The sequence below is a fragment of the Ptychodera flava genome, chromosome 17 (assembly GCF_041260155.1).
Source record: "Ptychodera flava strain L36383 chromosome 17, AS_Pfla_20210202, whole genome shotgun sequence".
NCBI lineage: Eukaryota > Metazoa > Hemichordata > Enteropneusta > Ptychoderidae > Ptychodera > Ptychodera flava.
Window position 1 is genome coordinate 9,255,481 of NC_091944.1, and position 24,237 is coordinate 9,279,717.

The 24,237-nt window shown below is 39.7% G+C and overlaps 1 protein-coding gene across 7 annotated transcripts; it reads left to right on the plus strand.

The window, feature by feature from the left end:
- The first annotated feature begins 466 nt into the window (after window positions 1-466).
- LOC139115342 (monocarboxylate transporter 13-like) lies at window positions 467-22,796 on the plus strand. 7 transcript variants are annotated; one of them, XM_070677380.1, is made up of 7 exons: window positions 467-645; window positions 1,561-1,626; window positions 2,611-2,796; window positions 3,426-3,955; window positions 4,654-4,858; window positions 5,620-5,784; window positions 6,963-7,902. In XM_070677380.1, the coding sequence occupies exons 3-7, from the start codon at window positions 2,703-2,705 to the stop codon at window positions 7,175-7,177; spliced, it is 1,209 nt and encodes a 402-aa protein (XP_070533481.1). In that variant the 5' UTR covers window positions 467-645; window positions 1,561-1,626; window positions 2,611-2,702; the 3' UTR covers window positions 7,178-7,902. The 7 variants fall into 7 exon arrangements, with proteins under 7 accessions (XP_070533481.1, XP_070533478.1, XP_070533477.1 ...); XM_070677377.1 differs by lacking the exon at window positions 6,963-7,902 and adding an exon at window positions 21,866-22,127 and having other exon boundaries at window positions 468-645; window positions 1,561-1,885; XM_070677376.1 differs by having other exon boundaries at window positions 469-645; window positions 1,561-1,885.
- Window positions 22,797-24,237: the final 1,441 nt, after the last annotated feature.

The window sequence follows — 24,237 nt, forward strand, 5'->3', positions numbered from 1 at the left end:
TTGCTGGGCTAAGTGGTTTGGGCGGGGACCTGCCATGCGAGGCCGAAGGTTGAGCCGCAGTGGTGACATAAATAATAACTTTAAATAGCAGTTTGTCCGTCAAGAGTCTGTAGTGACCACATCATCAGAGTGTTATGGCTATGTTTCTGCTGATAAAACTACATTCAAAATTTTTTATCAATTACTGTGATGATGTGTTTTTATTTTTGCTCTTTTCACATGTTCCTTTCGTCAATAAATTAAACAGAGAAGCTTGAGCAGAACAAAAGGTTGACGCGGCCGGTCTGAATTGACGCGCACGAGGATGAGAAACAAACTTTTTATTTTTCTTGGCCTTAGGCTCGTTCAGCAGATTTCTGGCCCGAATGCTTATCCATGGCGTCATAAAGCGCCTGTGATTCCGCCTGTTTATGAGAGAAGGTCACAAGCGACTGAAGCGAGTAAGTTTAAAGGTTATGAACTCTCGTGAACCTAATACATGATCATTGAACTAATGTACAAACATTACATCGGTTTAGCGTCAGTACTTTATTTATACTCTCTATGACCTACTTAGGCGACATACGCTATCCAGTACTCGGTGGATAGACGAGAACGCTGCTCGCTTTCCAGCCCTGGCATAAGAAAAGATGATGCCAGTCTAAAGTAAGTGTAACCTAGATGTTTAGTATACTTTACCCCATCTGCCATACATTCAAGGTCATATTTGAAACATCGTTGTATGAGTAAACAGTACAGGACGAAAGTGTATGATTGTCGGCAGCATGGAGGTAGTACTACCTCCATGCACGGTCCCTCCACAAACTGTGGCGTGACAAACAAGTAAACAAGGGAATTTATAATCGAGAGTACATATGATGTATAGTTGAATGTAAATGCAGCGTAAGGAGAGTAGGCCACAGGCAGTCGTTGGCTGGAGTCCCATTCATCATGGACTCCGTGTTCAGCACTCGATTGATATGTGAAGTAATTGATATGTGAAGTAGAGCACAGAGCGCCGATTACTCGCAACCTATAGCCGGGGAGCTTTCGTGCCAAGAGGTGTTCAGGAGTGAGCGCAGGTCCGACAAACATGACTTGCCATCGACGTCTGTTTTTTTGCACGTCCAAAGACTAGCCAATGAGCATCCGTGAATGGCGGGTAATTATGTCCGCCACAGCATTTATCAATTTTCTTGATGAAAGTTTGAGCAAAAGTTTAAACCTTTAAGTTTCACCAGTTGCAGTATTTTTTTTATTATCTTGTGTCTCAAATATCAACAGGATTACTATTACTTACATGTATTTCTTGGCGCAAACAAAGTGCATGGCTATGTATAAATAGAACGTTCCTCTGCGACTATAAATATTGTATTACTACATTAAACGTCGTCATGATCTAACATTTTATCAGCCATCATTCTATAAAGTTCATTTTCAAAACAACTATTCGAGTGTTTGAAAAATAGCACTTGACCATATAACTCTCTCTCTCTCTCTCTCTCTCTCTCTCTCTCTCTCTCTCTCTCTCTCTCTCTCTCTCTCTCTCTCTCTCTCTCTCCAATATCGGAAATGATAAAGGCAAAGAGAAGACATACAGTCACCGAGGCCTTGACGACAAAAGTCTCTCATTTCATTTCTAATAAGGTACCGATGTTTACTACTGTTATCAAATCCTTCGCTCTTCAAGTTCAGTATTCGACACATGTCAGCTGAAAGGAGAACACTTTCTCTCAAATCATGGCCACTGGCACATCAGAGACAACCGCCCCTGACGGTGGATGGGGTTGGTTTATTGTCATAGCAACATTCATCAGTACATTCCTCAGTTCTGGCAACTTTTATTCTTTTGGCGTTTTGTACGTCGCCTTTTTAGATGCCTTCGGTGGAACCAAATCGGAAACAGGTAGAGCTATTTTGCTATATAATGCGTGTAAATGTGTGCCTTCTGGGCACATCTTATTTCTGCTAGATTTTACTGTAATAATTTCCATATCTTCTAAAGATTATCGCCACAGGTTTGAGTTAATGTAAGTAAAAGTGGTTCACATAGCAGGTATTCAAACTCAATAAAGCACACTTGGGTAAAATGACGAAGATATAAAGCTTATCAATTTTGTTCAAATTTGGGAGCAAGTAAAATTCATGATGTAATAGATGGCCAAACTTGGAATGCAAAATGGAATTCCCCTTTCGCAAAAACTTGCTTATCATACAAATCGGATTTATTTGGGTTCCCGTATAATTTTGTTGCAAACTATTTACTATCTTATCAATTCTGTTTCTATTCTTTACATCTAAATTCCTATACAAGCAAACAATTGACAATGTGAAAGTATACTCGATGAACGATTTTCTAGTAGATAAAACAGCAAAATCAGAGACGTGTTTACATCAAACTGAATAAATTTTCTGAGGTCAAACACACGTTGCTGCAAATTACATCAGGTTTTCATTCCAACAATATAACTCGTTATCAACAATACACACACACACACGCACACACGCACACACACACACACACACACACCACACATATATATATATATATATATATATATATATATATATATATATATATATATATTATATATATATATGAAATACTAATATCCGATGGATCTCTTTTAGCATGGATCGGCTCCATTTTCCTATTAACGTTCGTCACCGCCACCGCTGTATCCACTGCACTGGTGAAGAAGATCGGCCACCGTCCAACCGTTATGTTATCGGGTGTCATGGCAACTACTAGCCTCTTGTTGAGTTCCTTTGCAACATCTCTGTATCAACTGTACTTCACCTATGGAGGCCTTGTTGGTATGTGTCTACCATGTTTTCTTAAATAATTTGAAGCGCGTGAGATGCAACCGTGAATATATACTGTGGATGCGTTATGTATGTAACAGCGGCTTCGTCCTATAACGGATTCTTGAATAGAATTTGCCACTATTTCGCTTAAAAGCTTATTTCCTTACGATAAAATATTCAAAAACTACTAAACCTTCAACGAAATTTAGACTGGCGGTATCTGTATAAGATAGAAATCTGACAAAGTGCACAAACATCATTTTCATCGTGCATTGCGCAGTACAGTGCGTTCTACCGCCACGAAACTCTCCACATACAAATTACCCTGGCACAACAATATCGCGGCAGGACAAGAACACGAAAAGTAGTGGCGCCTCGTTAGGTCCACATTCCACGTAAAATGACCAACTGATATTGTCGTTTACACCAATCGTTCTTTTACAGTGTTGTCGAAGAACTTGACCTGACTCAAAATACATGAAACATCAAGGTTCAATATGTCGGACTGTGAAACTCAATTTTGTTCACTAGTTCAGAAGAAGTTATATTTTTGCCAGCGCAAAATGTAAAGCAGATTATTGCCGATATGGCCGATGTATATGAGTAAGCTTACAAATATTGAAATGTTTTTTCCCCAGGATTTGGAGTTGGTCTAGCATATATACCGTGTATAGATATGACCAGCAAATATTTTAAGAAGAAGCTATCTCTTGCCCTTGGACTGGGTATGGCAGGCACGGGCGCCGGCCAGTTCTTGTTGTCTGTTGGCAATCAGTTATTGGTGGACACGTACGGGTGGAGAGGTATGCTTTTGATTCTGTCGGCTGTCAGCTTTCACCTGTGCGTCGCCGGCGCTCTCTTGCGACCCCTACAACCGTACCAACCGATTCCGAACAAGGATATAGCTTTAAAGGAAAGCGAACATGGAGACGACATTGATGAAGTTGGACAGGGAGCGGCAGAGGACATCGCAATGTCTGAGCGGGAAAGCAGTGAAAAGGAGAATGGAAAAGCACGCAAATGCGATCTTCGAAGATGTGCCGCATTTTTCACATCCATATTGACATCGATGTACGATAAAGAGATGCTTGTGCATCCCCTTTTTCTACTCCAATTATTGATAGGCGTCGGGCAAGCTATCGGTCATGCGACAGTGTCAATACATGTGGTAAGATTTTTAAATTAAAGTGATAATTATATCCATTGTAAGAGCAGTAATCAATTCATAAATTTGCTGGATATTCAGTGCAGTTTGAAAAACACGAGATTCCTTGTAATGACAACGATAAACCGCTTCCAAGACTTTTCTTTTGACATTTTCATTATGTCCTGTGTCCAGAATCGAAACCTTTAACAGGCAAGCAGATATGCGCATATTACGTAGATCTCTCTGTCTTTCCAGCTGTCTGTCTGATTAGTGTATGTATGTATTTATGTATGTATGTATGTATTAGTGTATGTATGTATGTATGTATGTATGTATGTATGTATGTATGTATGTATGTATGTATGTATGTATGTATGTATGTATGTATGATGTATCTATGTATCTATGTATCTATGTATCTATGTATCTATGTATGTGTATGTATGTATGTGTCTGTTTCCGCCTATATGCTAATCGCATCAAGCTGTAGAACGAAAGCGGCCCAAAGCATCAACCTGGTTGAATTTTCCGAACAAAAGTATCATGCATAAGCTTATCATAATCTGAATGACTCAATAGATTCATTCTTTCTTGAGAGCCAGACATATAATGTGCTTAACTTCTTGACGGATAAGATCTATTGCCGTCGTTTTGTGGTCCGATCTGGTACGGCGCCCCGGTATCCATTTCGTTTCAAGAATTGCCATCTTAACCGCCAGGTTCGTCGATTTCGTGACTTCGGTATACCAGCCACTAAGAGTGCCTTCGTCTCCTCTTTCAACGGCATTGGTCAACTGATTGGGCGCCCTCTATTGGGTGCCATAGCAAACACTGGAATCCTGAAGCCTCATGTATTATATGGGATTGCTATGGCTACATGTGGTGCCGGAAATCTGTTTGGAATGTACGTTGAAAGCTTTGAAGGTAATGATGACGATAATAATAATAATAAAGTCAACCCTTTCATATTAATGGTTCAAAATTATATTTCCGTAATCAGATCGACTTTAGTTTTTGCCTCTTTCTATATTAATTTAGCAATGGTGATTTTCTTTTAGCAAAACCTCCATTGATGATCCTTCGACGAAACAACGGACCTGCTTTAACCAGTTAACATGCCAGTAATCATACATTTGAAACAGTCACCTTTAACCCTTGTCCTGCAAAGTTCATATGTCATCATCAGGTCAAGTAGGTTATACCCAATTAGGCAAAACGGGTCCCATCTATTGCACTTTAAACAAACATGTTATTCTTTGAAGGGACATGAATATCTGTATACAGTAAATATGATTTTTACTGACCAAAAGTACTATCAGATACCAAACCAAGTAGGTGAAAATACATATGCTTTTGCTTCAATACCGTTTTTTACTGACTTAGCACATGAAGTGACAGTCTGCCAGAATTAAGGTGGAAGGGAGCTGGTCGTCTCTTGCACATGTGCGAGATGCAAATGAATTACTTCACGACCAAATACTAATCGTCTCTTTCCTTTCCGAAAGTAACTGGGGCATGGCCATGATCAAAACTTCCTGTCACCCTGACTCCGGGTAGAAGCCGTTACTAGCCTATATGATAAAATATTTGAAAATTGTAACATGCGTAAACTGACGACCCAAGTTCTTCAAATATCCTTATCCCTGTATCATAATTACTTTACGTTGGTCTGTATTTGTTTATAGCCCAGATATTTTACATCACAGTGTTTGGGATGAGTATGGGAGGCTACTTTCTTCTTATCCCCGTTGTCGTTAACTATTTCCACGGCAAGGACAAAATTCGACACGGGACTTCGATGGTACTTCAGGCACAGGGGATTGTCGCTTTATTGACATCGCCCTTAGCAGGTATGGCACCATTTGATTATATAATATGGGCACGGAAAATGAAACTGGATTAATTTTACACCAAACACCCCCACCCCCTCCTCCCTCCTCAGCATGAAAGCTTGGAAGTGTGAGAATCCGACCGTAAAATTTTGATCTGAACTTCCTCCAAACCACGATGAATTGCTGAGTTAGGTCGTTTGAAAATACAACAGTCATAATGCTTTTAATGTAAAGATTTCAAGCAAAATGCGAAAGATGATTTAGTACTATACATGTACGCCGTTTCCATTCATACAGTTAATATCGTTTATACATACTAGTGAAATATGTGATAATTTAATATTATAATAAGCATTACAAGTAGTGGAGAGGATTCCCCTTTTACTGTTCAGTGGCTCGCATTGCTCATTACACAAGATTCACCCTGAAACTATCACAGCCAATCCAACCTGCAGAAAATACCTTCGCATCCACACGAGCTTCCATGCAAAGCATCCATTCCTAGTCCACCTGGTCACACCAAAAATGTACCCATCTAGTTATTGTCCTTTCCTTTTATATTCGATAACCACACTAAGGCTATCCAATCCATCGATCTTCAATTCCTCCACTAAGGCGATGTGATCCATTCTTTTGTTCGAATCCACGTACACCTTCCAACCGACTTGTAGACCTGCATACACCAGGACGGACCCATTGTGACAAAGGGGTGGCCATTAGATCTTAGGGCGGTCGGGGTAATGACTTGCATCACATTCAATTTTTCGGGGGGCCGATATTTGAAAAGTATTTTCAAACTTCGCAATCTTTTATCCGCCTAGCTTCATATGAATAAACATTTTGATAAATCGGCATGGTTAAAAAATCATTTTCCTCTGCAGATTTTGCCGCTTTGATACTCCCACCTATAATCCGATGGCCGACCCCTCAATCACGGGAAACAGAGACGGCATGTGATCTCTGCTGTACAGGCCTCATCGCATTTGCAATTTGTTGTGTTTCTCTATTTACTTCTAAAAATCCTTTTACTTCAAATCTGAACTGATGATGTGTAAGCTTAAATATCGTCATGAGCTGAGCATTTGCAAGACCCCACATCTGTGTGGAAAAAAAACATGTCGTGAACAGGTGTATCCAACAAAGCGACGAAATGTTGTCACACTCTTGTTTTTGTTTTGTGTTGTTTTTTTTTCCAGGATATATGCGAGACAAATACGGAGGATATGAACAAGCATTTTGGGTCGTAGTGGGTGCCTACGCTGTCTGCACTGCTTGTGCCTTTTCGTTGGGGGCGGTAGACAAGTATCTAGGGAGACGACGCCAGAAACAGGCCGATGCCACCATCAGCCGAACTGTATCCGAAGCTGGCAATTCGGAAAAAAGTAGTGTCGAAGGTGTGTCCTCTGTTTGACGAGAAGCGATCACGTGACTGTTGCATCAAAGGGAATCGCTGAACATAAGTTGCTGGATGATGGCTGATGAAGAATGTAAAAGTGTGTTAGCGGCATTAAATTCCAAAACACGATCGGTCATTGCTTAATAAGCTTACTGGAATAGCCCTTTGTTTCTGCATTTAATCTCACTTTCAAATCTTACGTAAAACTATCAAAAATTTAAACAAACATTATTTCTCTTATTTTCCCTGCCTTTATTTTAGAATATATTTTGAAAATTTCTGACGTCTTCCCAAAATCATGGATAGCTTAGGCTGTCCGTATGAGTACAAACACGTCATTATGGAAAGTCCAGGTGTATCATGGTATTGTGAACGCCTTTAGATCCAGTTTCTGCTGTTCCAACTCTACGTGTACGGCAAATGTGAGAGAACGAACAAAGACTGGTGGCGAAAGGCAAAACGGACTCGCATTACAGATGAAGTTCTCAAAAATTACAACCAACAGCTACAAACTTGATTCATTCATTCCAACTCCGAATTATAGCATTTTAAGTGTCATTTCAAAAACTGAAAGAGTTTGCAATTATACTAGGGTGGATCCTCGCTAATTTCAGTTTTACGTTAGTGAACTTGATTCAAATTACCGATCCCTCAGCTCTATGATAATTCGTTGTTAAAAATACTTTTGTAGCTATGATGATGATAATTCAAATTAAAATATGAATCTTATACCAACAGTCTCCCATCCTTGCAATACTTGGTTACTTAGCCATACACTGTTATCGTCCACAAACTTTGTCTTACACATCCCATCGGCAAAGGATTAAATCAATCTGTCAACATCATACGACATTCCAAGTAGCGAAGGGAAGGCGCCATTTTTCTGTCTCTCGAGAAGACGTTCACACCAAGTGAGGTATCGTAAAGTCTCGCACAACATATACAATAGTGACTCGCTCCGACTTGTTTTCATTGTGGTCTCACTGAAAGCAATTAGGTTAGGACATATTTTGAGTGTAGAGGTTGAATGCCCCCTGGGGACAGACATTGACTCCCAAAGTTTCTCAACACGTTCTTGATCTTCCACTTGTACAGGATCATTTTGAAGGTCATGGAGTGAGTAAACTTTACACGGGCCATCGTAATTTTGTAAAATTCGAAAATTTACTTTTCCCCACAACACTGGAAAGGCGGTCATTTCAGGCGAATTTCAAATATATGCAAATTTAAGATGCGTTTGTTTCCATAGTACCAATTTAGCACGGTGACCCTTGATTTTTAATCCTGATTTTGAAACAATGGTTAAAAGTTTCCAATTGAGGAATTTGGGCAAAAATTTTAAGCTTAAGTCTTTCAATTTCGAGGAGCATGCTACCTGGCGAAAAAAAAAATGATTTTCGACGATGACCAAGTAAGTAAAATGATAACGGTCATTTTGAATTCCACGTGTCGGTGCATTTTAGGTACTTTGTTTCTTTAGTACGAAGACATGCCAGCCTCGTTAATCCACGATTTTTTACCCTCATTCTGAGAAGATGGTTTAAATATACCTTGAGCAATGTGTGAACGAAAGTTTGTCTTTCAACTTTCAGGCGCGTACTACCTCAAGTTCGGGGACTACCCATGGGTAGCACTGTATCAGCCGATTCCACAGGTTGGCGTGTCGAAAATGCAGACACAAGAAGACATCCTTCATTTATTACATCGCTATTGTGACATAATTATATCACTGTGTACCGCCATTTCTATAGGTCAACAATCTAGAAATAACGGGCAACGCGCTGACCATTCACGTTTATTTATGGGCAAGGGCAAAAAATTTGGCAAATCCGGAGATGTTTTCAGAAAAAGAATCTCAACTTGGCCCACAAGTGCTCCATTTTATTATGTGATTGATTGTGATTTACGTTTGAGCTGTAAAGTTACGATACTTTGAGTTGTTAATCGTATTATCCATATTCAGGGCATGTAAACAAACCATTATTGTGTATTTGTGGTCAGTTACGTGGTTCAGTTCGACCAATCAAAATGCGACGGGCAGGGCATGGTAATATAATCATTGTTATCATCAACATATGATATTGTAAAGATAATGACATCATTATTACCTTTGCGTCATCACCCACGGACCGTAAGTACATTTAGTGTTCAACATAGTTGATTCTCTACTCCAACAAGTTTGTGCAACTGGTGAGAAGTTTCTAAATTGCAACATATTCTCGTTAATGGGCTTGTCTAATTTGCAAAAGTATTACATTAAAAGTAGCGTCAATCGTGGCTGGGGTAAATGCCCGGTTAATTTGGCTTATAGCGTCGGTCATTTTAATGACAGACTTGGGAACATATTTTTAAAAGTTAAAGCCCCAGGGCTGCTAACTTTTGATGATAATTTCACCATTTTGATTTTGAATGTGAACCATAATTCCTTGTTATTCTCCCCAAAGAATGTTGATATACCCAGTATCCAGCTTGTCAACTCAGCCCCTATGGTTGTAAACTGCTCCTTTATTGTTGAAAACTGACTTCTGGTCCGGACTAGAATTCAAATGTAAACAATAACCATGCATTTTACACATATAGACGCTAAGTTGACAAGCTAAATAGTGGGTGTTTCAACATTCTTTGGGGAGTAGAATAAGAAGTTGCAATTGATTTATAAAATAAAAATAATGAAAAAAAAACATCAAAATTTAGCAGCACTGGGGCTTTAACGGAGCGCGAGGAATCTGTAAACACAAACATTGGAATACGAACTGAAGGTTGTTTTCCCTGGGAAGGGAACGTTATGGCTGTATACTCAAAGCCAAAACGGCTCTGTAGGCTATTAGGACTTTTTTAGCAATAGCCACTAATTTATCTCTTGCAAAGTTTACGTAATGTGTAATGAGAACACGATTGGAATTAATTTGGGATAATTGGATGGTGAAGTAATGTCGATTCAATATACAAATATAACCTCATCTACTTTTTAAGTTATACACTTGTTTTTATGATTAATTTGTAATATTGCACCATTCAGCTTTATGGTACCTAACACTATATGAAAACCCAATTATCCCAAATTAGTTCCAATCGTGTTTGAGTAATTACAGAATTCAAGTGTTGTGCCGTAAGTGGTGATTCCCAAATACCACACAAAAAAACTTAATCAGTGGTTAAGACTTAACATGTTACGTGAACCAAAAGGATTTATCCGGACATAGCTCTCGGCCTCAAACCCCCCCCCCCCCCCCGCCCCAAAAAACCCAAACAAACAAACAAACAGTTATTCATGATTCCGCCTTGAGCTTGAGATAAAGGTCACAAACAGTTCAGGGTATTACCTTTAGTGACCCCAATAACATGACTATTGACATGTTAAGGCCGCGTTCAAAAAAAATGGTGAGGGGGGCGGGGGCTGGAGGAATCGCGATTGAAATCTTATTTTTTTTCAGATCCCCCCCCTCAATACCCTCAAAAATTTTCAAGTCCCCCCCCTCAATACCCTCAAAAATTTTCAAGTCCCCCCCCCAAATTACCATATAGCCGCATATTTATTAGGAATGCACGCAGAGTAAAAAAAACATGTGATGTATCGTTCTGCACGCAAATGTTCAACACTATCTCTTATCAGCAGGTTGTAGAGCCATATACCTAGGGCAAGTTCTTAAATTGATTCAGTTTTAATATGCATCAGTGAACTTTTTGGATTTCTCAGTCTAAGCCCACTTGAGTTTATCCAACTCTGGCCAATTCATTGGCACCAGCTGAAAAGCACACAAAATGACAATCATGAGAGAGTATGAAAATTATGTATTCCTAGCTACGTTTAACCAAATTGTGAAAAAATGAGCACAGTGACCTACCAAAATTTTTTTTTCAAAAGTACAAGACATATACAACTTAGATGCCACTTATAAAATGTTTTACAAAATTGACAATACTGGATTGGACGGTTAAAATATTCCATGAAATTAATGTTTTAATCTCAGAAATTTTGGGTGTAATAATGACAAATTTGATAAAAAATAAAAGATTCCATTTAGTCACACATTTTTCCATTTAAATTAGAGTCTTTACTATTCAAAGTTTTACTTTTAAGTTATTGGTACGATGAGATGTGAAAATTTCATTCACTGCATAAACTTGAAATGAATGGTTTTATATATTGATGAAGTGATTTTAGAAAAACTGACTTTTCATCGTATATTTGTATAAGATCAATTATGGTGACCCCATCTTTTTTCTCTAATATTTTATTGTTCTCATATGCCAGAATTCAAAAATCCATGGTATCTGTTAGTCCCCTGGTCTTCTATGTGTTGCTCTCTGGCTGGATCTTGTGTACAAGTAGATGTATGTTTCACTGTCAATTGAGTGTCCTATGACCGAAACTCTTTTTAAACTACATCAGAGTCAGAGCTACATGTATCACTCTCACTAGCAGGGCAGTAGTTGTATTAACTTTTTATTTTGACAACATTTTTGTTCAGTTTATACAATTGTGTTCTTGTTCTATTCCCTACAGAATGTTGAGCTATCCAGTATTCAGCTTGCCAACACAGCCTACGTGTACCGTGTACCGTGCATTTGCATCATTCAATTATCACCAATATTTAGACAAACGGGCTTTGTTGACAAACTGAATATTGTGTTTTTCAGCATGCTGTAGAGAGACACCAAGAAACTGTGTTTGATACATTGCATAGAAATATTGAAAAATTATAAACAGTTGTAGCTCCTGCCCCATTACAAGGCAAACTTGTTCTACGAAAATTTAATGGCATTCATACAGTTTTAGACTTTTTTGAGATTAAAGACATAAAATATGACAAAACGGTTCTAGATTTTGTTTAATTATTACTAACATTAGAACCATTGGACGACATCAAAATGTTGGGAGTCACAATATTTTCAGGTCCCCCCCTATAGGCAGAGCAAAACTTTCAAGTCCCCCCCCCCCTCGACTACCCCAAAAATTTTCGAATCCCCCCCTGAATTCCTCCAGCCCCCCCCCCTCACCACTTTTTTTGAACGCGGCCTAATATCACACGTTGTTTAGTAATGACAACAGGCAGTGCCTAATTTATACGTTCTACGACCTACTTAGATGACCTACGTTGACGTTCAGTCCTTGTACTTGGCTAACTACACACGCGAATGGCGCCTGTCTTCCGGCTCAGGTATACTAGAAGGTGACATAATGTAGAAGTAAGTATGGCCTAAAGTGTCGTAAAAATCAAGGTCAGTTAAGACATACAAGTACTTATTCCTGGATACCATATATTCAATACCATGCCGAAGGTATCATTATTCTGTACGTCATCGAACACCATTATGATATTTCAAAGTACAAGGACGACTGTATAGTTTCGGCCTCGTTTGTCATCATGTCACGTCCAGGTGATAGTCCCTGTGCTGTACCAGTCACAAGAAACGCAATCTCTCTCTCTCTCTCTCTCTCTCTCTCTCTCTCTCTCTCTCTCTCTCTCTCTCTCTCTCTCTCTCTCTCTCTCTCTCTCTCTCTCACAGACACACGCAGACACACCATGGTCAATTTTTGATAGAGCATCGAGTTACTCTCACATGAGCCAGCGATGTAATCTTTGTCAATCAGAAAAATTACACATAATGTTGATAAACCTTCGCTGTTAAACAAGCGCTCTCAGTTGGTATCAAAATGTGGCCACCAAAACAAATGTCATTTTTCGAAGTTCATCACCACCTAAAATACAGTACAATGGTACGCCCCAACCATATAAATGAGAGTGAAGATTAAAGGATAATTCAGTTCTGTCTGACGATTGCAGGATACATGAAACGAATGAAGTAACGGATATTACTACGTTGAACTTCAGGTAATTTGTGTTATTACTCATAAAGCTCTGTCATTGTGTGTACGGTTTCTAAAACTACACGATCCATGGCGAAGGTGCGTTGTCGGTCATCATGTCAAGGTTAAACTCCCTTTGCTGTTCCCAATGAACGAAACACAACAACAAGCGCTCATTGGCTTGACGGTCTGTCGATTGATAAATCGTGTCACAGGGGTTCCGCACTCCACGAGCACCAAACACGCTGACATTTGTCGATCGACTGCCCAACCAGCCAACGGGCGCCTGTGTTGGCGGGCTGCGCGTTTGAGGCTGTCATTCAGGGATCTCGCCCGTAACAGTAAAAATAAGCATAACCGATTACAATTACTGGTGGCGAGCGTGACATTGTAATTCTGAGGATGATCAAAGAGAATGGTAAGCTTTCTTGAGAAACGTTTCAGCACAGTTTATAAATCTTTCTGTTCCACGGTGCTCACTGCCTCATGTCAAGTAAAAAAAGTTCTTTTCTACCAATGTATCATGTGCATAATATCTTAACAAAATGTCAGGCTGGTTATGTTGACTTTCTTATAAACATTACTTCTTTGACTAAAGTTAAATGCGTCGCGGTGTATTTATAACACCCCTCGGCGACTATCCGTACTGTTAAATCAAACATCGAGCTAATGTCACCATATTCCAAAAACATCATATTCAAACTGTGTTTGTGACACAACATAGGTTGACCATATTTGATATTATTCGTCGTCACAAATATAGACTTTCCCTCCCTCCCCTCTCTGTCTGTCTGTCTGTCTCTCCTGCTCTCTCTCTCTCTCAAAACAATAACACGAAAGACGGAAATGAAAAATGCAACAAGACATACAGTAAACTCTCTCATTTCATTTCTTGAGGTAACGACGTATACTGTTATCTAATCATTCGCTCTTCAAGTTCAGTATTCACATGTCAGCTGAAAGGAGAACACTTTCTCTCAAACCATGGCCACTGGCACATCAAAGACAACCGCCCCTGACGGTGGATGGGGTTGGTTTATTGTCATAGCAACATTCATCAGTACAATCCTCAGTGCCGGCAACTGTTACTCATTCGGTGTTTTGTTCGTCGCCTTTTTAGATGCCTTCGGTGGAACCAAATCGGAAACAGGTGCCGTTGCTTTAATGTATTATGTGCATTCAAATAAGCCTTCTTTTAAATTACATATCGTTTGGGGTTTACCATAATCATTTCAATGGCTCCTAAACACGATCACAATCGATTTTATTTAATTAATCAAAAAGCTTTAAGATAGGTAGATCTTCATAAATCGGATTTACATTCATATGTACACACACATACGCATATATATATATATATATATATATATATATATATATATATATATATATATATATATATATATATATATATGTATGTATATATATATATATATATATATATATATATATATATATATATATATAGACTAGTTCAAGTACAAAGTAATGAAATCTATATTACTTAAGTTTCATGCATCCTGCAATCCTCAGATAGAAGTAATAACGCTCTGCTTAGCATCGAGCACGAGAACATCTGTATACTTCGTTATATATATTATATATATATATATATATATATATATATATATATATATATATATATATATATATATATATATATATATATGCATATGTATGTACCTATGTATCTATGTATGTAAGGTTTGCTAAATGAGTCGTACTATTTTTGCATGATTGTGGATAAATCAGAAGTTGGACTAGGAATAATTGCTATTTTTGCGACGAAGCTGCAGCGTGTTCTATAGACTGTAGCTCTCGCTTTCTGTAAATTTCAGAACGTAACGCTAAGCGTTTTCTCACATACGGATTCTTCTAATGGTAAGATCTCGCCTTGTCAACGTTTCATATCTCAGTCGTGTGGCATTCGGCGTTTCTGTTGCAGTGAGCAAATACCTAAACAGCGAACAACAAAACAAAAATTATCTTGTCTATATTCACAACTAACTAATAATAATATTCGGCGTACATCTCACAGCATGGATCGGGTCCATTTTCGCTTTGGCGTTCGTCACCGGTATCGCTGTTTCCACGTCACTGATGAAGAAAATCGGCCACCGTCCAACTGTCATGATATCGGGTGTCATGGCAACTACTAGCCTCTTGTTGAGTTCCTTTGCAACATCTCTGTATCAACTGTACTTCACCTATGGAAGCCTTGTTGGTATGTCTACCATGTTTTCCTAAAATGTTCCTTGAAATCCACGAGATACAGTCGTAAATATGTACTGTGGATGCGTTCCGCATATTGCGGTAACGTTGCCCTAAGGCATTATCAAGTTGAACATCTTGGGTCAGAGTCAATAGCTTCTCGCTCATAAGCTGTTTTTTCCTCCATACACATCTCGAGATGAACGCTAAATTCTCTAAATTCTAGTATTTGATGACATTTAGACTAGTGATAGCTGTATGGGATAGCACGCTGACAAGGTTCATGGAGTGTAGAATGCATTTGCATTGTTGACTAGAGCGTTATGGTCCGGACCAGAACTCAAATGTAGATAATGGTGAATTCTGCACGTGTAGACACTTTATTGACAAGCTTAGCAGACAGTTAGTGTTTCAACATGCTTTTGGAGGTAAAATAGAAATTATAGTTGACATTAAACATAAACAAAGTGAAAAATCATCAGAAGTTGCATCTTCTGTCCCCTTAGGCGATTTAGTCGTTCTACACCTCATACGTGTCCACAAAGGCCATCACAGTCACACATCAATTCTTCGTTACGTTGTTAAAGGTACACTGTCACCTGTTCCAATTTTGCCACAGTTACCATGGAAAGAGAAAATATAACCAATCACAGATTTTAAGCGGGTGGCCGCTTTTTAAAAACAGCGCCCTCACATGGGCATTTTGAATACCAAGGAACACCCCTTTGACCATATATTGACATATTTAGATTACAAGTGACTGTATACCTTTAAGGCGCGTGTTCAATAAGTGCCACGTGTAAATTCCGATTGTATCAAACAGTAAGATTTAATTTTGTTAACCTGTTGAGAATAAGTATGTTTTCCCAACCTTCAAATATAATGCAGTATATTTAAAATATGATCGACGTTAGACTAGAAGGTCTGTCGCTCAAGGCAGGGCTGTACCACAGTCACTTGTTTGCTATTCCGCTATGCGCCAGTGCGCCCCATAGACGTGGGTACATATGTCTGAGAAGAAGATATGTACATACGTTTATGGGGCGCATAGACGACGCAGAGCGGAATAGAACACAGATCGCAGTCCAAGACAATGTATAAGAGGACAAATACTGAAATATCTTTTTCTAGGATTTGGAGTTGGCTTATCATACATGCCTTGTATAGATATGACCGGGAAATATTTTAAGAAGAAGCTATCTCTTGCCCTTGGACTGGGCATGGCAGGCACAGGCGCCGGCCAGTTCTTGTTGTCTCTGGGCAATCAGTTATTGGTGGACACGTACGGATGGAGAGGTATGCTGCTAATTCTGTCGGCTTTCAGCCTTCACCTGTGCGTCGCTGGCGCCCTCTTGCGACCTCTACAAACTTACCAACCGATTCCAAGTAAGGAAACAGCTTTGAAGGAAGGCGAACATGGAATTGACATTGATACAATGGGACAGGGAGCTACTTTAAGTGGATGCACGACGTCATCAGCTGACGAAATCGCAATGTCTGAGAGGGAACGAAGCGAAAAGGAGAATGGAAGAGCATGCAGATTTAGTCAACGTAGATGTGCCGCTTTCCTCACATCCTTATTGACATCGATGTACGATAAAGAGTTGCTCACACAACCGGTTTTTCTGCTCCAACTGTTGATTTGTATCGGGCAACCCATTGGTCATTCGACAGTGTGCGCACATGTGGTAAGATACTCACATGATAATATCTGTTATAACCATCGTCAGAGAAGCTACTTCATTTGTTTAACGTCTTAGATATTCAAAGCAAGCAGAAATTTACGAGATTTTTTCCGTAAACTATATTGTAAAGTCCTGAGACTTTTCAGTATAACATATTTATTAATTTTTTTCTCTGAAAAAAAACCCAGCTCAACAGCAAAAATTGTACTAATGCTTGCGTCCCATAGTTACGTTGTCTCTGACCGAATTTCCAAAATTCGATGGCCCCGCGCATCATTATTCGTGTTCATCGAGCAGTTCATGTAGACTTGGTTCAAGTCGGTGAATGAAAAAAAAATATTTATAATAGTTTCTCTTGTGTCTCTCCTATTTCGTACAAACCTATTCGGAATTTGGTAGCCCAGGCGAGGTTTTCCCAGCCATTGAATGCATTACCTTTGAGTCTGCGCAGTGTAGTGAGTTAGTTTCTGCCGGATCCGAGTGAAACTCCCCTGTATAGCTTTCACCCAACTCATAGCGTCCACTCAAGTCAAGCGCGCGTTTCACATGAAAGCAAAATACAAATCATTGCGTTCACTCCACTCAAACATTAACAAATCACAGACTTGAACCAAGTCTACAGTTCATGTTACACTGCCATAGCAGATTTTTTCACTCAGCGTGACCTTGAATATCTCATCGTTTAATGGTGTCTTGCACTTCAGATTATCAGGGCTTCTTTCATCATGCACTGCATTTGAACAAAATCAATAGCAGCTGAAAACACAAATTGTCTTATCCATCGCCCAGGTTCGCCGATTTCGTGACTTCGGCATTCCAGCCACGAAGAGCGCCCTCGTCGTTTCTTTCATGGGAATAGGTCAACTGATTGGACGCCCTCTGTCCGGTGCAATAGCGAACTCTGGACTCGTCAAACCTCATGTATTATATGGGATTGCTATGGCAATATGTGGTGTTCTGAATGTTTTCGGAATGTACGTCGAAAGCTTTCAAGGTAAAATAATAATGAATAAGTCTACTTAACCCTTTTGTACATGTTGATGATGTATCATTCAAACATATATTTCTGTAACAAGATCTCCCCTGGTTTTTACCCAGTTCAAAGTTGCACCCTTTTTTCCTTCACTCTGAAACAAATAAAAGTGTCAATAATGTATTGTTTCGATGACGCCAATACCGAAACTTCCCCTTCAATAACAGTGTTCGAAATATTGTTTTGAAAATCACCATCTCTTATACTTACTTTTGGCAACTAAACCGATCAAACTACTTCAGTTTGAAGGAGAATAACGGGGGAACAATTTTTGAACATTTAGAATTTTTATACCTATACGACTCTGTCGATGTATAACTTTTGACAAAACAAAGAGTATGCCTTAGTCTGGCAGAGACCCTGCGATTCGCGTTCTTCCCTATTGTAACACGCGCGCGCCCTTCAGAGACGCGACGCGAATCCCAGGGTCTGGACGTTCTTGCAAGCGACCGGTCGGATTTCTGCCTGATCCGGGTACTTTATAGAACTCCACACATCCGTTAATCGAAAAAAAAAATGACAAGTACCATAGCCAAATAAAATTAAAAATGAAAAATAAAAACATACCGCGTATATAGGTCTATCAGCTACTAGTATAATATTCACTAAGCCCAGTTAGATAGGTTTTTCTTTTGACGTCACTATCCTTATGAATATTCATATCCTTGCAAGAACTGACAGTCGCTGTGTCTGGCAGCGCGTGCTCACAGCTGCATAGCGTAGCCTTCGAATGCAGGCCCATCGTTGGCGCGTAAAACAAGGCACAGCGACTGTGGAGAGTCTAAGTATGCCTTAAAGTGGCACCCCCACTTGTTAAGATTTTTAAAGCACATTTTTTCAATGCCAACGGTCGATACTTGACGTGGCGACTGCGCGCGGATCACGAGATATCGATAAAAACATATCCTCAAAAAAGTAAAAGTTTGAATTCCAGTGGCCCACCTAAATTCAGCTTCCGAACATCGAACGTTCGGCACTGGGGCCATTGTCAACTAAGCTATGGAGTATGAGTCTACGCTGACGCTGCTGTACGCCACAGTACCACTGGCGTCGGTGATCGGTCATGCCCCGTGGGAGAAAGCTGAATCTTACTGACTGGGCGTAAAAACGAAAAATAATTTTTGCTGACACCACGAGAATTCGCATAGGTGACTAGCACAGTTACATGCGGTTGATACATAGCGGCCACCGTGTGGTATGCTTAGACGCATACCACGCGCGCCGCGTACTGTGTGGCAGACGACAAAATGTAGTCATCGGAGGTGGCTAATATTTGACACGTAAAAACTGGTGTTTATGTGGTATTCGTTAAAAGTATAATACATGTACAACTGATTTAGAATAATGAAAACGACAAAAACTAAGGAGAAGTTTTAAAAAAACTTACCTGAGGTAAAGGCATAATGCTGTATATAAAATCTTTGCAGTGGGAAGTTAATTAATTGCGTCGTTCAAAATTATTGTAGACTCCCTAGAATATCGTCAATCAGCACAACAACAAACCTTCGGGGGATTTCGGGTCAAAATCAGAAACGTTCGTAAAATTTCGGGATGTGAAAAATACGCTCGGGAAATGACATGTTTTTATCTCGCGATCCGCGCGCAGTCGCCACGTCAAATATCGACCGTTGGCATTAAAAAAAATGTGTTTTAAAAATGTTACCAAGTGGGAGTGCCTCTTTCATAAGCAATATTCATAAATATTTATTTTGAAACGTCGCCTTCAGGAGGAAATGTCGACTCTTGCGCATGTGCGAGATGCAAATTGAATACTTCACTCTTAAACCCGATAAACTACTAATTGTCCCTTTACTTTCTAGTGAAATAACTGACCGCGTTTTGACGAAAGAGCCAAACCCTGTAGACATGCCTCTTATCTCTGTATGTGTAAAACTCTTTAAAAATCATCGACTCACCATTGACACCTATATCATACTTACTTTCGTCTTGTTGGGTATTTAGCCCAGCTATTTTACATAACAGTGTTCGGAATATGTATGGGAGGCTATCTTCTTCTCACCCCTGTTGTCGTCAACTATTTCCACGGCAAGGACAAAATTCCACATGGAACTTCGATGGTGATTCAAGGACAAGGAGTGGCTGCTTTGTTGGTATCGCCCTTGGCAGGTATGAGGCCATGGATAATGTGGCAAACAAACACTCATTGCGTTTGACCTCGAACCCCCTCGCCCCCCCCCCAACCCAAACGAGAAGGCCCTTGCTAAACACTCTAAAAAACGCTCTCACGGCCCCGGGTTCGCTACCAGCTTCTAATGCATGACCAAAACACTGATAATTATGATCTTGCCTGAAATGACCCATGTTCAACGGGTTGGGAAACCAGGCCTTACTGGCTACTCTCAGGACTGGAGAGGGACACGCTGTGTAGCCAACACAGGGCTGCGAGACAGACTTCTAACCCATTTCCCCTAAAAGTCGTATGTTACATTGCCTCGGCAAGCCTCGCCCATTAATTTTTGGCTTTCCTCTCGCCCTTGCCCATAGATAAACGTTAATGGTCAGCGCGTCGTCCGTTATTTGTATAATCACAGGTTCGGCTAAAAAGAAATTTGCATAATATGTAAGCAGCAGAGACAATTTCGAGGAACATTTACTGTTCCATCAACTATTACTCCATCGAAGTATTGCTCGCGACACAACGTCAATAACTTACATCAAATTATCTTGGCAATACATGCCTTCAAAGCTAACTTGCTGAAAATACCTTCACATTAATACCTGCTTCCATCAAAAAGTGTCATTCTTGTCCGCCCTTAGGGAGCTTTCATTTATTTTTGAAGGGAGAACGCACCTCGGGTACAGATATTCAGACTCTCAAACTTTTACAATTCTCTTCTGATATATCACTTGTGGGGGTTCATTTCAAAGCTCTTGGTGTAAGAAAACTTTCCATCGTCTTAGTTTTTCGAAATTCAAAAAGTTTTATTTCTCTCCATAGCGTTAACACAGGGATGGTGGTCATTTTAAATTTCAAATATCGGTAAATCTTTAGTTTTTTTCCTCTTGTTCCAAAATTTGCATGGTGACCCCCGATTTTTATTCTTGATTTTGAAAGAGAATGGTTGAAAGCTTCGATGAAGAAAGATTGAGCAAAGGTTTAAGTCTTTCACTTTCGAGGCGCCTACCTTAAAAGTTGGATGAGAATATTCATAATTTGTCTTAACTTTAAAAGTATAAATTTTGCAAAATTGACCCTCACCCTTAGGTTTCTAGAATATGACCCTTCAAAATTCCTCCGGTCCACCCCTTCATAATGAATGAAAGTTCCCTTATGCAATTCATCTATCTCCACTGACCTTTAACTTTCCTCTAATACCTGACCATTACGCCTATCTAATAATTATCCAACCATTTTTCTGACCAATTTCATTGACACCAACAAGTCATCCCCTCTATCCCATCCTATCACACGACTTCCCTACATGTACCCACTGCAACTATGCATATACCTGTAGATGTGCATATAGCAATATCGGCAAATGGTGACTTTAAGGGGAAACCAATGGATCCTTTGGGGGGTTAGTTTTTGACGTGCAAATTCATTTTTCACACTCGACATTTAACAATTTTCTTTCGGATTTTACACTATATGCACACTCTTTCCTCAAATTTAAACTACCTTGTATTCTTAAATTAGGTCAATGTGAATATTTTTCATAGATAAATACGAAAGTCACTGCAAAAAAGTAGCAATTTGCACTCTGCAGATTTTTACATTGTGGCCACCCTCCTGCCACCAAATGGTCGAGCCCTAATTAATTACTTTAAACTCGGCCGGTATCGCTTCCCTCTCTTCTGAGACATCCTATAACTTTCATATCGACCTGGTGAGAGTATTTGTCACTTGAAGTCCCACACGTCATTAGCGAATGATGTGTCGTGCACAGGTTTATCTATGAAAGTGATGATATTTCATCACAGTCTTGTTTGCTTTTTTCCAGGATACATGCGAGACAAATACGGAGGATATGAACAGGCATTTTGGGTCGTGGTGGGTGCCTACGCTGTCTGCACTGCTTGTGCCTTTTCGTTGGGGGCGGTAGACACTTATTTCGGCAGACGAAGTCGCCGACAGGCTGATACAATCACCCGAACCATATCCGAAGCTGGTAATTTGGAAACACTTGTGTTGTCTGAATATGTTTCCACCGTTTAATGTGAAGCGAACACGTGACTGTTACAACAAAGTGAATCATGGAATCAAGGTTTCTGTAACGTAACTTCTGGTCGTTTAAATGAACAAAACAGAAGTGTGTTTTCCAGCCTTTCATTCCAAAACGCACTCCATGATCACCATATTGCCACTTTTTATCTGGAACCTATAGGTGTATCTATATATACCTATATCTTACATCAAAGTACACTACCACTGTTAAACGATTTACTTCGTAACGGGTTTTAAAAGCATTGCAAGTGAACCAACAAATCTTGGGGAGAATAAGATATTGCAGTAATGATGATATAGTCAGCGAATTTAAGCTCATCTACTTTTCAAGGCACCTAACACTTTTGATAAATTTGAACGATTAAAAGATCATATTCTCCAAAATGAGTTCCAATCGTGTTATCTATTTAGCATGACAGCTATTGTTAACCCCTCAGACAACTGGGTTAGACCAAAATCATTCGCGAAAATAATGTGATTTTCTATCATTTAAAATAAGCTTAAGTCTGAAAAGACCCGGACATGTGCTGCTCTGGATCTTGTACAAAAAAATATCGCACTTAATCCAGGAACATCATTTTACACGTCACTTTGGAAAAACTTGACTATCCTAACGGTACAATCATTTGTACATTAGCTCTATATTAAATTTCAGTTTTGAAAATGCAAATAATATAATTGTAGGTTAAAAAGAAGAAAACGACAACATTAACAGCAAATCTTAAATCAAATAAAAATTCCGAGTAACAAATATCCATTTTGTATGGCCATTCCGTTCCGGAACCGTCGATTAGTGTAGGCCGAGTCAAGGGTCTTCTATGTCTGTCTTCGGCATTCCCGACTCGCGCCTTCGGGGCACAGGCGGCAGTGGGCTGGGTAGTATGCTAGATCGACCGATTTCCTGCTTGATCTATCGATCCCGTACTCTATCTGCCCGCTACTGCTATCTAAATACTCAGTGGCATGCAGATTGAGTACGGAATCGATAGATCGAGCAGACTACCTTACCCATTGGCGCCTGTGCTTCGGGGATACGCTTGCGAACTCCCACCACGTATATGCGAGCGACTACCGTATACCAATAATAGAAAAGAAAAGGAAAGGCACGAGGGACTATCGACAGTCTAGGGTGGGCCGGGAACCATTTTATGTATCACAAACTGACTGTTGATGATGTCTGGCCCATGGTTGTCAAGAATTCGATCCTTTCATGCCGACGGCGGATTTGTTACTCCGGCGATATCGTATCGTTGAACCACCCTTGACTTACTCTGACATCTGTTATTACTCACTGCTTTCTGTCACAATTGGTCTAAACTGTTGAAAATTTGCTGCATAGTCGCTAAAGTTATACTCCAGCCCTGTCAGAAATTACTGATGACGCAATATGGCAGAAAACACGACCAATCAACTCCGATGCAATTCGTCCTCTGGATCATGGACTCTACACGCCGATTTCGAAATGTTACTATCTGGGGCATAGACCCTAAAAACGGACACTGGGCATAGATAGATATCGCGGTCTCAAATATTTTGACGTGCCATACAGCAAATTAAGCTGTAGCACTTGCCATTAAAGTGAAATCTCTGAATTATACACTTTGTTTATTACTAGTTTGCACTGGTTCACTGTTTTTACACATTTTGTAAACTTTTACAAATTTCATTGTGTTTCTCAGTTGTATTTTACTTGTATTGCCACGAGTTGTACGATGATGTTCTTCGGGACCATATGCAATGGATTCTGGGCATCAGATGTACAGTGTGGGCTATATGGACACGCTGAGTAATAAGTACTAGTATTTAAGGAAATCTTAGGGGGTGGGGAGGAGAGACCTGTAGCAGCACTGAAGATAACAATGGTAAAAATGTAAAATTGAAAAACTGGGTACATGTAAAGCAATAAGAAAAAGTATTATAGATGTGAAGGTTTGCCGAGATACACGATGAAATCAGACGTTGTGATGACAGGATGTCCGAAGGTACACAGAAAATGAAAGGTAAGCAGATAAGGTAACTGTCAGGGCATTGTTTTTACTCTAAGTCCGCATGAGAGAAAATGCCAAGAGAGTTTGACCGGTTGACCTCGCTGTTAATTTTATGCAGGAAATTACAATAACAATGCTTGGTCGAATGACGCAGTGCCTT